This window comes from Molothrus aeneus, chromosome 5 (genome assembly GCF_037042795.1).
Source record: "Molothrus aeneus isolate 106 chromosome 5, BPBGC_Maene_1.0, whole genome shotgun sequence".
Lineage (NCBI taxonomy): Eukaryota > Metazoa > Chordata > Aves > Passeriformes > Icteridae > Molothrus > Molothrus aeneus.
The window spans coordinates 8,131,485-8,145,995 of record NC_089650.1 but is presented as its reverse complement, the minus strand read 5'-3'; the positions used below and the strand labels follow the sequence as shown (position 1 = coordinate 8,145,995).

Genomic DNA, 14,511 nt, shown 5'->3' with positions numbered 1-14,511 from the left:
AAATGTGTTGAACTTGAGTTTTTGTAATTTTTATGTTCTTTAAGGAAATATTTTTTCTTGATGGTGGATACAAAAAAAAATCCCTTAGTTTATAACTAAGCATAACTCTTACTCTTGTAAGTAAGAGTACCCAAAGTATTGGGTACTTTAATTAGAAGAATTAGCTGCATGTAGACCTCTCAGGTCATAGAGGACATAGTCATATTCATTAGTATTTCAGTTCTTGATTTCCAGGATAGGTGTTTCTATCTTTCAAGAATATGTGGCTCTCTTCAATGTATTGTAGTTTGTTGTAGTTACACTATATTTTGTTATTATGTCTATAGAAAGAGAAATAAAAACATATAAAGTGTTCAGCTTTTTAAAATAAAATCTGAATTGTATCTTTTTGCCCCATTGTAACTTAACTGCCAAATAGTTGCCCAGCTTTGAAAGGGGATGCTCCTGGACTTCTTCCCAGATTATTAGCACAGGTCATAACTTCATTATTCAAGAAAGACATCTCTCCATCTCTTCAGTGGCCTGTGCTTTTGGAGCTGGGACAGGGTGGGATCTTCTGGCACAATTTTGCTCTTGGCACTGCTGCCTGGGTGAAGTAAATGCAGAGATGATACTCAGTCCTAATGCTGCCAACTTCAGTAACTGGGTTTTATAGCCCATTGAAGCCTTAGTGTGTTCTGGGAAGGGCTGGAGACAGTGGGGAACAAACCTGGTTTTTATTATTTTGGTGATGCAGGCTTCTTTCCTGAATGTCGCAACAAATTGGAAAGCTTAACACGCTCATCTGCCAGCCCTTTGGAATGTGTTACAAGTTGAGGCTTTGTATCAATCTGCATGAAGCTACACATCCTGAGAGTGGCTGTGTTTCTCCTGAGCTGTCATTCAGCTCAGCTGTCTGATTGATGCAGAGGTGTTTGTCTGCGGTCCCTGCTCAGCCAGTCTGAGCTCCGGCAGGGAGTGAGTAACCTGTGCACATGGCTGTGGGAGGCTCAGCAGTGCCTCCAGGCCTGGCTGGTTACCTGGTGTTCCACTTCAGTGCATGCTGTGTGCATGGGTGCTTCATGGTGCACATAATAATGAAGTTTGTACTCACTGCTGCGTGGATTTACTTTTCTCCAAATGCTGGGCACGCTGTCTTACCAGAGAAAGCTGTGCCAGCTGGCTGCACACCCCTGTGTGCACTAGATGACACTGAGCTGGCTGTTAAACTAGATTTTTCAGGTCACAGCTGTAGGCAGGCTTTAAAAAGCAAAGGTTTTTATTGTATTACAAAATTTTACACCTTGCAGTTTATTGAATACTTTTTTTCTGGAACATGTGGTCTTCATAAGCAATCTGCCCTTCAAGAAAATGTACTGTAATTAATTTTAAATCTTAGGGGGTAGGAAATTATGCAAGGAAGGGGAGGAGATATTAAGAATTTATTATTAACTTACTTTACTATAAAGATTCTCCATCTAATTTTAAAAAGTCTACTCCTTCTCCATGGGAAGATAATCTCTAAACTTGCATGGTTTTTTCCACAATAAAAAATTGCTTTCTGGAGAAGGGAATACAAATACAAATTTGGTATTATTAAAACCAACACAGTTTCACCCCTCCCTTGTTCTAGCTAAAGTTCAGCATAAATCAAGTTATATTCAGTGTTTCTAAATTTAGGATGACAGTCTAACCAATTCAGTTTTCTTAAAAACCAACAAAACTCCCACCACCCCAAAACATATATAGAACTCATTTAATTGCAGGTAGGTGAAGGAATATTCTTAGTTCTTTCAGCTTCTCCCAATTCACATCTGACAGGGTTGTTGAGAAATTGTTTTGTGATAAGATAATGAGGGGAGTAGTCCAATCTTGGAAACCAGCTTTTGAGTTTACTGAAGTCTGTGAGTATTTCCAGTTTCAGTGTGAGTTTGACATACAGGGAACTGTTCCTCTTCTGGCAGTGTGGCCTTTGACATTACTGAACCATGCATGTCCCTGGCTCTGTAAATTTTGATCTTTTGCTTAGGATATCCATCCTGCTGCAGATTTGAAGTGCCCACCTATGCTGAAGAGTAAATCTGCAAGATTCCTATGAAACTTGTGTGGTGACAGATAGAGGAGCATTTATAGATCTAAACGCCTGTGTGGAGCTCTGGTGCTACAGTTTCTGAGTAAATGCAGGGAAAGGCAGAAATGTTTTCTGGTAGTGGGTTTTAAAGTGTGTCATTGTCTGCCTTATACAAATGTAGTGTTTTTCTGAACCCTTTGTTGAAGTAGGAATGAGGCTGGAATTTTTATAATGCTATATATAGCTTGTGGTTAAGGACAATTAAGCAGGCATATTACATTTAAGAAGCTGTCTTTTTTTCATGGTTACTGCTTTACATTAGTCATCTTAGGTGTTATGAAAAATATACAGACAGGGTAAGCTAATAAAGCATATAAAATGAAGGCTTTATGTTAGAGAACTAAGCAGAAATGGTAGAGTTGAGTTTGAAAGAACTGTGTTGTTCGTTCCTGTAGAATTATTTTTCTCCCTACTTCTTCATACTACCTTCAACACTTTAAACCAACATTTGCCTCATGCTGTGCAATGAATTTTGTATTTTTATGTATTAAATGTAAAATGTCTGAGATACATAATTTCAGGGAATATTGACACGCAGGTGGCTCTGATAGCTTGACATGAATTATGCTTCTGTGGAGATGGGGTGCATATTACTAAATTCTATCAAGAAAAGTAATCCTTGCTCAAGTGAGCCAGTCGTGAGTGCTTAGAAAACTGCTTTATTCTTGTCTTTCTGATCCTTCTCTACAGAGCAGTGTCATTTGGGCACTTCAAACCTCCATTTTCTTTGTTCTCTCCCTTCTTCTTTAATGTTATTTTAATAATGCACAACCCAGAATAGCGAGCTGCCCATTACGAAGACTCGTAACCAAGTTGAAAAGGTTCGAGTCGGTGCTTTTTAGTCAAACTTCAAAACGGCTCTCCGTTATTTCTTAATTTTGTAAAGATATCTTAAATCTGTAGCTACAGATGACCTGACAGTGCAAGCTGTGATGAATGTGAGTGATGCTAACACCTGTCTGTCTGTGTGTCCCTCCGTCTCTGTCCCGTGTGTAGCTGCCCCGCTGCTGCTGTACGCGAACCGCCGGGACCTGCGGCTGGTGGACGCCGCCCACGGCAAGGAGAACGCCACGGTGATCGTGGGCGGCCTGGAGGACGCGGCCGCCGTGGACTTCGTGTTCCTCAAGGGCTTGATTTACTGGAGTGATGTCAGCGAGGAAGCCATCAAAAGGACAGAGTTCAACAGGTCCGGGAGCGTGCAAAACGTGGTGGTTTCTGGGCTTCTGTCGCCCGACGGGCTGGCCTGTGACTGGCTGGGGGAGAAACTCTACTGGACAGATTCGGAAACAAATCGGATTGAGGTTTCTAACTTAGATGGATCACTGAGGAAAGTTTTGTTTTGGCAAGAATTGGATCAACCCAGAGCGATTGCCTTAGATCCTGCAAGAGGGTAAGTCTTTTTTAAAATAGTTACAAATACCTAAGTTTGTACTGTTTCTTGTTTATAGGACTGTGCCCTTTGTTGACGGAGTGACAAAACTATCCCTTGTCTCCTCAAAAAGGAAAGAAGCCCAGAAGTTTCTCTCTTTGATTAGGTGACAAAGCCACCTTATAGGCCTAGGGGTGTGATGGTGTTCACAGGGGTCCCATGGTGAGAGAAGAGATGAGAATGTTGACTCCATGTTTCAGAAGGCTTGATTTATTATTTTATTATATATATTATATTAAAACTATACTAAAAGAATAGAAGAAAGGATTTCATCAGAAGGCTAGCTAAGAATAGAAAAGGAATGATAACAAAGGCTTGTGCCTGACTGAGACAGTCTGGACAGCTGGACTGTGATTGGCCATTAATTAGAAACAACCACATGAGACCAATCACAGATGCACCTGTTGCATTCCACAGCAGCAGATAATCATTGTTTACATTTTGTTCCTGAGGCCTCTCAGCTTCTCAGGAGAAAAAATCCTAAGGAAAGGATTTTTCAGAAAATATCATGGCTACACTAGGGGACTTCACCTCAGACTTAAGGATAGCTAGTTGGGCAGAAGCCAAAAAGTCCCACTTGTGCAATTTACTAGAAGAAGAAGTGAACAAAGAAACTAATCGCTTTTGTAAGGTGTTTTACCAGGAGCAAGAACCTCTGCCACCTGGCTTGGGTTTTCTCTGTTTTTTATTTTGCCTTTTTATTAAACCTTTTTATTTTCAACACTGCAACAGAAGCCATCCTGCTGATTTTTATGCCTCCAAGGGTAGCTGAGGTATCTTGGGTGTGTTCTAGACCTCTGAGAGCTTATGAGACCTGGCTCAAAGAGGCTACTATAACACTTGTTTGTTGAATGATTTCAAATGCTGTTGTCAAAGTTATCCTAAGCCATTTTGCATCATTTGTTTCTCTTTCTAATGGTGTGATTTGCAGACTTGTGAAGTTCCATTCATATTGGTTTGTGAGCAATCAGGAATCATCAGATTTTAGAAAACAGCACTGGAAACTTAGTTTGGCAGTAGTGCAGAAGATTAGCAGAAATGGAGAAGTTCTAACCTAAAATTTAATAAAATCTGCTTTAAAAAGCTGTGTCAGCTGCCTGTGAACAGACAGACTTGTGCCTCTCTGAAGTGTCAGGAAATGAAATGTTTTGGAGCTTTACTCAATGTTGATATTCATGCTTTATTGAAGCATCTGAAGAAATAGGAGAAGTCAACATACTGTATTAATAACAACTTGAGATGTGTTTTGAAGCTTAATCAGAAAATTTACAAGAGAGGCTCCTTTCCCCACCCTTGGGGGAACTCCTGTTTTAAAAATGCTGTGGTTTTGTCTCAGCTCCTTGAGGAACTGATGTTATATTCTCAGCTCCCATTTGAGTCCCTGGATGTGGCTCTTTTTGCTCTGCTCTTGGGACAAAGCAGCGTTTGCCAACAGTGGAAAATTCAGTGGAGTTTTGGTGATGCTACACGAGTGGCTGGCTTGAGGTTACCCCAAAGGCAGTCATCTGTGACAAAGCATTTGGGAGAGCCAAATTGGAATACTAATGGAATGTCCTTGATGCTATGTAACCTTCTGGAAATATTTTATATCTGTAGAATGGAACGAGTTTTTACTGTACATTTTTTTTCCTTGAACAAGCAAGTTAATCTGTTGTACTGCCATTTCACATGTGGTTTTCGGTCAACTCTTTTTTGGGGGGGCAACAAATTAGTGCCTTGTTTCTTTGGAAAGATGAGAATTGTGTTTCACTGCTTGCCATTTCTTTGCATTCTAATTTTTGTTTGGCTTTTTTCCTCCAAAAGAAGAAAATCTCTGCAAAACACAACTTCTTTCCTGAACTTCATAGAAACACTATATCTTGAGTATTTTCTTCTACAGTTTGAATAGTTATTTGTCAATTTATAAACAGAAGATCTGTTTATTTTCTTGTACCTATATTTCAAGCTTTGGAAATAACAAAAGTATGGATGTATGCTTTTTCCATGATTCTCAACTTGTAAATTGGAGGCAATGATAGTGTTAGGTGTATTTTATTAGATTCTAAAACTCTTTAAGAGTATAAAGAAAGTGTAATGTTCATGTATTTTCTACCCACCATCCTGAAAGTGAAAGAAAAAGGAAGGAAGCCCACATTTAAAGTGGCTTTGATTTGGCTTGTAACCAGAGAGAATGAGATTCTTGTTGGTTAGGAGTAAAACTCTGTTGTGGAGCCAGTTGGTCTTTTTTAGAACAGTGTTTGTGTTTTCTGAACGTGCAGAGTAGTATGCTCAGTAATCCCAACTTGATGTTTGCACACTCCTTACTCTTTCTTAATACTTTACACCAAGAGGAAAATACAAGAAGACAAATGAAATAGGTCAAAAGTAAAGCAAACCTGTAACTTTCTCCATACTGATGATCTGTTAAAGCAGTAGGAGTAAACACTTATAAATATGCTGAAATTTAAACCAAAATAAGCAAAAAAAAAGCAAACACCAAACCCCCTTCCCCAACTCAAACAAAACCCCTCTGACCAAAGCAAAAAAATCCCTCCAACAACTGTAATTTAAGGACAAAATAGGTTTTCTTCCAAATATTTGAAGGTCACTTTCTAAGTTATGTGAAGGGTATGTTTTAAGAAGGTAATACAGCAGTAAATCCACTTTCTGGTTTACCATATTGCAGGTGCAAAAATTGCAGTTCTCACATGCAGTTTTATAGCAGAAAACCTTTCAGCTTTTAATAAATTTAGTTTCATTTCAGAATACCCTCCAAAGCTTGAAATATAAGTGGAAGAGTGGCATGAGCACAGAGATGTAAATTTAAAAAGAAAAATAATTCCCCAAACTGTTCATGTACGGATGCTTCTTTCACTAGTATTTACATTTTTTTTTTTTAGTCCTGTAATTGTCTTCTGGTTTCAAGATATTGCCTGGCAAATAGTGGTAGGAGTAAGCCATAAAAAATTCTAAGAGCAGTTAATAAAATATGAAACCTGGAAAAGCAAACCCCCTCATGTTTTCCTGCAGTCTAATCCACCTCCTATTATGCTCAGATGATGTTTGTTTCAGATAAAATTTTCCAAACTTGCAATTCATGAAAAGAAATAATTTAGCAGCAAAACTTACACTAAGGTCATCTTTACCAATTAGTTCAGTTTTTCATCAAAGTTAAATTGTGAAAAATAGTTTATCTAACGTAGCATGCATCAAGTGTTTCATGAAAAAGCTGAAAGCTGATGTAAGTCCCAAACTATTAGTATTTTCTGGGGTTGGATGTATATTTATTAAAAGTCTCTGTCTTGCTGAAAACATGAGAATGCCTACTTGGAAATGAAATGTTAACAGTATAAGCTAGCAGAGATACACAGTGATGAATAATGCATTTTCTTGGAAGTGTCCCACATAGTGAAATTTAGTAAAATTTCAATGTTTCACCAGTGCTCTGGTCTTTCTCACAGCTGCTGCTGTAGGGTACTCCAGGGTTGTGAAGGTCACTGCTTGATGATGCTTTGGAGCAATGTCACTGGGCTCTTTCAGAGCACATTACAGAAACAGTTGAGGCATTAAAGTATAAGGGGTTTGGGCAGCCTTTACTTCACTGCCAAAACCATCAGGTGATTGTGTGTGAGGTTCTATGTGTAACTGAGATACTGAAGTACAAGCTGGACTTGGTTCCCATGTCCAGTAATAAGAAATGCAGTGGATTTACTAATGGAAAATATTTCTTATAGGGTAACTGAGGCACATCAGCCAAGTCTGGGTTTGTTTTGTTTTATTTTCTGTAGGAAGGCATTACAATCTGAAACATCTATATTCTTCTCACTGGCCATCTCCTTTGTACACTCTGAGGTTGCAGCTTCTCATTGCTCATGTTCATACACTACAACTTCCTTGCTTTACTTGTCTTGATACTCAATAAAATGCTCTGTGTGTAGCAGGAGAGAGAAGGGCCCAAGATGAAGGTGAAGGGAATGGGGTGTTAATTTAGCCTTCTTTTGAAGTGAGCTGGCAGGTTCCAGGAAGGCTCCTTGGTCCTATCCATCCTTTCTGGAACTGTTTCCCTGACTGGTGTTAAACACAAGACCCCTTCTAATAAAATCTCAGCTGGGGATAACACTGACACTTTAGTGGTGACTTTTTCCAGGAGAAGACCAGGAGTTAGATCACCAAGTGCAGGAGAGCACTGTGTTTAAGAGCAGCTCACATGAAAGTTGAGCAAGTAGAAAAGAGATTTTTCTGCTTGAGCACTCAAGATGAAAAAAAAAAAGGCATATCCAGATTCTTGAGCAAGTACTGCTTTAAAGTGCAGTATTATATATTTGTACTGCTATTTTCTTGTTGTCTTGGGGTTTTCTGTTGTTGAGGGGTTGGTATGTTTGTTTATTTTTGCTTTTTAATTTGAGCAGCCCTTTTGTCCTTATGGTAAAGACTTCATTATCATAGTTTCAGTTCCCCCGAAATTACCCTGTAGACAATCAACTTTCTTCATGAGGAGCACTATCAGAATGAGCTGGCTTTTCTCACTTTTATGTGTGTATTGTTCACCACAAAGGGAATTTTAAGTGTCTCCTAGAAGTGGTGACTAATTGCTTGCTTTTCAGTACATGTTTTAAATCAAGTGACTATATAGAGTTACCTTAATTGTTAAGGTCTTGTAAAACTTTTGGGTTGTAAAGGGTTTTGGTTAATGAATGGAATTAGAGTACAAAGAGCTACAATGCTTTTTATGGCAGCTGAAGTTGATTTCTGGATGAAGTACTTTGAATGTTGGGGAAGATCTTCAGGTTTAATGGGTACCCTTCCCCCAGCATACTTGCATTTTTTTTCATGCAAAATTTTGCAGGGAACATATACTTTTTAAATGGACCTACTTCTGTTGGTTTTTTGGAAGTTGAAAACTGGTGTCTGAGCATGTCAAGCACAAAAGCAACTGCAGAGCAGGGCTTACATCTTAGCATTGCAACAAAAGATTTGTGGGAAGTGGTAGTACTTCTGCTGAGTGATAGATGTTATACAACAGAATAAGAAAAGGGAAATGAACAGTTCTATTACCAGTTACAGTACCTTTGATTTGGGAAAAAAAAATTAAAAATGAAAAAAAAAATCAGGATTTCTCAGTAAATTCACTTGTACAGTATATTTTTGCTTTCAGGCAAGTTAACATTACATAAAATGGCACTTTGGATGTAAATTGCAAAAATAAGGCAAATAACTGAAGGCTTTGCTTCATACCTTCTGTTGCTTGATGCCACCTCTCCCTTGAGCAGATGATTTCTGACTGGAAATCTTTCTGCTGTTCCTCTGCTGACAGTAATGTTTCACAGGTGACAGATCAGTGCACTCAGCTGATCATCTGCTGTACAGCCTGGCCTGTGTACCAAGGAGGTAATTTTGAGGTTTTACAGGTGACATGTAGGCAGGTGATATGAAATCTGCAGACTCCTCTGATTATGGCACAGAGATTTATAAGGTGTATTTCATCTTTCTTCACCTAAGGAGGCTCTGTTGATCAGATGATGTTGATGATTACTAATACATCACTAAATTCGGGTAATAGCTGGGATATTAAACAAACCACAAGGTACTTTTTCATTACTTAAAGATTGCAACAGCATTGCAGAGATTGTCCTGATGAAACTGCACCAGGAGTGGCCTACCTTGCCTCTTGGGGCTGCATGTAGCTCTGGGAAGATCTAAAATGCAGCTCTGCTGTCACTCATAGGTGGGTGATCCTTGCTCTGCTGGTTGACCTTAATCTCCAGGCATGGCCTTTCAGAGCAGAGAAGGTTGCCTAGGCCAGGATTATACTGCCAAGAGCCTGGCACAGCATCTGGAATGTTCTTGCCATCTCCTGCCCCAGAACTGCTATAGCTCCCTTTGCTTCTCCACCTCTGCTCTTTGGAGCTTGGCTCCTGGTCCTATGAAGGTCTTTGTGGCTACTGGGAACAAGAGCAGACATTATTAATTTACTGTAATAGCCTTGAATTTTAACTCTAGGGGGTTGTGTGTTATTATTTAGGGGTTTTTTTTTTGCTTAGTTTTAATCTCATTGACAGGCAAAACTTGACAAAGTTTGTTTGAGATTGGTCCTGTATGGTCCATGCTAGTTTCTAGTCCTATGGTAGGATTGATGCAGAAATTGTAAAGGTGTCATTTTATTGCACTGCTCAAAATGTTAGTTTCTTCCTCATCATCTTTTTTCTCCTTGTGTGAAGGAGGAGGTGAAGGAAGGTAACCAGAAACCCACATACTTAAAACAGTGAGGACTTGGAGAGTGACCTCTCTTGTAAATCTTGCTGTGCTGGTTTTAGATGTTACTGCCACTGTCTGCCTGTCCTCACCCTACTGCCAGAGGTTGCCAAGTGCTCAGAGGAACATGATTGCTGATGTATTTTCTTTATTTTGCACTTGTTTTACCTAGTTTTTTCCTTGTGGGAGGAGATGGGAGAGATTTGGCTCGCTAAAAATCAAACCAGAATGCACAGAATTGATTAGTGCAGGACAAACATTTTTCTTATAGACTTGTATAATAAAGTTGTAGATGCTTTTGGCTGTAGGCAAGTTGGAAAATAGTCTTACATCCCTACCTCCTTCATTCAGTTCTTGGGCTAGAAAACAAGACTTGTGGAGGGGATCAGTTGAGAGCTGTGCTTTCCAGCTCCTGCAAACCTTCCTGTGAATGTCAATGGCATCTTGCAGCACTGTAGAGTTTGTCAGAACACTTCAGTTCTTTGGCTTTTTTTTTTCCACTTTATCTTCAGCTTCAGACTTGTTTGGGTGAGACATGTATAAAATGATGTTCTATTGGCAATATAAGGTGACTTTCAAGAGTAGGATTTGTCCTGTCCTTTAACAGGTCAGTGCTGTAGTGATAAGGGTGACAGGAATTAGTTAACTTCATGCATCTTGCTATAAAGTATTCATGTATCAAAGTATACTTCAGATTTGCATGCAGTGTTTATTTAATAAGTTAGAATGAAGTATTTAAAGTGAGGTAGTAATTTCTGCTCTGCATGAATAACATCTGGTGATGAGTCTTTGGGCAGGCTTCTGTATCTGCATTTTCAGTCCCTGCAATTATAATTTAGCATCCAAGTCTAGACTATGAAGACCTGTTGTATTTAAAAAAAGAAAAATCATGATTTTAAGCTTCTGTTATGCATTATGTTAATGAAAAATATTTTTTCACACACTTCTAAAAATGAAAATATGAAGATAACTTTTAATAACTTAACAAGAACTCAAAGGGACCATATTAATTTACAGCAGAGAGTTATAATCTGGTAAGTTGTTCATTCTATGTTCTTGCTTGAGAAGTCCAAAGTAGCATTGCTTGTGAAGGAAGTGGAGAGGCTTTAAAAAAGTCCCTGCAGTTTCTGAGGAAGGGGCCAGAGTGGAAAAAAAAAAAGTCAAAAAACCCCAAACAAACCAAAAACTCTACAAATAATCCTTCCCTCCCCCAAATGTAAGTTGGATAAGTTGGCAGTGTTTGTCAGGAAATCATAACTTCAGAATCCATGACAGCTGTTAAGAGCCGTAGCCGGGAGCTTGTGATTGCTCACTAAAACCACTGCAGCTGACTGAGCTTAATAATCACAAGGAATTACTTTCATAATTCATCTTGGAAAAAAGTTTTGTTTGTAATCTCTTGACTATCTCAAAGCAGGATATTACAGAGGGGATTTTTTCAGAAATTATGATGAGCCTTGCACACAGTGTGTCTTAAGGCAGATCTGCACCAGAAGACAAAATTAGCCTTTAGTGATTACAACTCATTGCTGTGAGATTTGAACTATTTTGTGCATCCTGCAACCATCTTCATGCCTTTCATGGTGAGCTGCAGCACCACAAACACACCTTCTGCCATAAAATGAAGTGATACTCCCAGTTCTTGCTGTGCTGTGTCAGCCAATACACCTGTACAGCTGACCAGGGGCATCTGTAGCTGTGCAGAGCTGTGACCAGCCTGAGTCACAGCAGGTCAGAGGAGCGTGGTGGTGTCTGGCCTTTTCATGGGGTGCACAGATGAAGAAATCTTACATTTCCTTCATTTAAAATCAAAGTAGGACTGGTTGGTTGTGGATTGGGACTGCCCTCCATCCATGTTTTGGGGAGTTACTGAAATGTGTTCATTTTAGGGTGTAAAGTTTGGTCCAAACTTTAGAAGAAAGGTTTTGGTCTCTGTTGTAGAAAGTGGAGCAGAAAGTTGCCTTTGTTCCTCTGGAGGACATTGATAACTGGATTTATGTGTTTGACAAAAAAAGGATTGATTTATGGTTCATTTCTTGAAGAAAGCTGATAAATTATTTTGCTAGCTTCTTTTGAAACAGACTGATAATATTCTTTAAGTAAACTATGGATTACACGTGTTTAAAAAATGAAAATCAGAGCAGTCAGCTGTATGAATTTTTGGCATTATTAACAAAGAAAATAGTCTGTAGAAGAACCATCTTTATTTGGCTGCATTCCTGGAAAAAAATAAGACTGTCCCTGTGGAGAATGAATGTGTTCCAGTTCTGACATCTCTGTAAAGTAGTCAGATAAAATGTTACAGGATAATACATTGTATGGAGGATGTTTAGCACATGCAGCTTTTACAGTGCAGCCAGTGAGAAAGGAGGACATAGCAGGGACAAATGCTGAGGTGGCCTAATAAAATACCTAAATAAGCATTTTGAGAACTTGTGCAGTGACCCTGGGACAGGAGCAGATTAGAGTTGGTTCACATTACAGGATGTCAGGGCTGTTAGTTGAGCCTATATCTGAACCAGGACTATTCTACCATTTTAGGATCTGTGTATATATGCCCTAAAAATCAGCTTGAGCAAGACAAAAATTACTGCTTTGGATTTCTGCTTGACACTTGGAGAAAGGCTATAGCTGTACAGCAAAAAAGAGTTAAAAGGAGTAATTTCTAAGTTGTGAGTTTCTGGTTAGTCTGTTTCTTTGGTAGTGGGTTCCCCCTTCTAGGTTGTTTTTAAAGCATTTTGGCCCAGTTGTGGGTGTTCTGTAATAAGGGAAGGCAATAGAAAAAAACCTGAGCCCTGTCAGTGTGAGCAGAGTCACTTAGATCAGCCAGTGATGCTGTCCCATGGTATTGCTCTAGATTTTAGACTGTGTACTTTAAATGCATATGTGTGGGTGAGAATGTATATGTAATATGTGTTTGTGGTGTCTGTGTCTAGTTAATTGTATCTCATACTTGAAACAGTCTAATTGGTTTGTACCTTAAAACCTAAAATCCAAACAAACTGACAGAACATCTCCTTCCCACCCCCCAAAAAAACCCCGACCAAAAAACCAAACACAAACAGCAAACCATAAGTGTCCATAAATATGGAACCCTTTTTTTCCCCCTTGAACTAATGAGTGGAAATATAAAGAATAGTAATACATTTTCTGGACCTTAATGGTTTAATTAGAATCCTTCTAATACCACTCTCCTAAAAAAAAAAAAAAGTCAGCACTCTGGGCCTCTCTCTTCCACCCTCCTCCCCCGCCTCCTTTCTTTCCCCAGGGTTGTTTAACACATACTTTACATTTTCATTTCTCATTTTCATTTCTCATGGGAACCGTGTAGTTTCTCACTTTTACATCTTAATTTCATGTTTCAGCATAAAGTATTAGTTGTATTAAGTTTTCTCTGTCACTTCAAGCAAGAAGTAGTAAAGATAGGAAATTATGCAGCTAAGAGCACTGTTAAGTCTAAGAGCTTTTTTCTAAATAAATCTGTGTTAAGTGTGAAACTTGCTTTTCTTATTCAAAGGATAAGTAAGATCTCTGCTCTAGCCCATTGTTTAAAAATTCCCTTAAAATTCAAGAAAATAGTCTTGTTTGTGTGATTGTGTAAGCTTGTGTGATTCTTTTGCTGTGTATTGTAGCAAAGCATATAAATGTCTTTAATTCTCGAGTAGAAGCAGATTCCTTTACTATAAACAAGATGTTTGTCATAGACTAAAATTGTGCCTTATATAATGATCTAACGTCCAGGTTAAATTCTGACAAACTTACTCTTGTACTAAAAGATACTATTTTGATATTTCTATGATTTTTTAGCATGCATTTTTCTTGTATATGCAAAAAAAAATTTCTGTGAAGTACATGTTTATATCTGATTATAAGCCTGGCTAGCCTGGTGTAAAAACTAAGCAGGGGAGGGAAATTACTCCAGAGGATTATATAGTTTATAATGTAGAGGAACTGTAAGTACATCCTGGAAGAACTTTCAGATACATAAACCAAAACATGCCTATTTCTTACTGAAAACACTTGAAATGTGATGGAGCTTGAGCAGTTGTTAACAGTCCAGAGCTGTCTGGTTTTATTGTCCCTGCTTTTGTTGCTGAACTGGTGCTTCACCTGATCATGAGATGTCCCACAAATGCTCTATTAGCTGTATAAAAAGTCCAGGTTGGGCTGTAATTTTACTGTGCCTTCCTGATTAAACAATTTGTTGTTTTATTGCAATAGGATGGCATGCTGTTTTAATCATCAGTATTTTTTAATGTGCTTACTGTGGCCAGCAGTGGTAGCTGGAGGTTCTGGCTGAGCATTTCTGTTGCCCTGTCTCTCAACACGTGTACAGGCAATTTCTTGGCTGAGCAGGAGCATTGCTGGATGTGGTGTCCAAGCCAGCCCTCAGTGCTGAGCTGGCAGGCACAGCATGGCTTGGCCAACCAGTCAGCACTGTAACCAGAGATTTGTTTTAGTAAAGCTCTGATTGCTGCTCATAACCACTAAAAGCTTTAGCATTAAATAAATTATATAGTCCTAATCAACATTTTATAACTACAAACCAAATTTGGATTTAAATGATGGATACTATGAAAGCATGAAAGTACAATGTGTTCTTGAGGTTTGACAGAAATGTGTTACTTAACTTGAGAAGAATTGTCTCCTTGCATAAAATAATGTTCTTCTATTTAAAGAAATGAGACTTGGAAAGCTGAGTCCTTAATATAAATGTATTTGTTTTAATGTAATTAAAAAT

At 38.6% G+C, this 14,511-nt stretch overlaps 1 protein-coding gene across 1 annotated transcript in view; it reads left to right on the top strand.

Moving 5' to 3' along the window:
• Positions 1-14,511, top strand: part of LRP6 (LDL receptor related protein 6) — a 114,836-nt gene that overhangs the window by 11,465 nt on the left and 88,860 nt on the right. Inside the window, exon 2 of the mRNA XM_066549626.1 lies at positions 3,107-3,500. Coding sequence (XP_066405723.1) covers positions 3,107-3,500 — 394 coding nt within the window. The remainder of the gene's footprint in view (positions 1-3,106; positions 3,501-14,511) is intronic.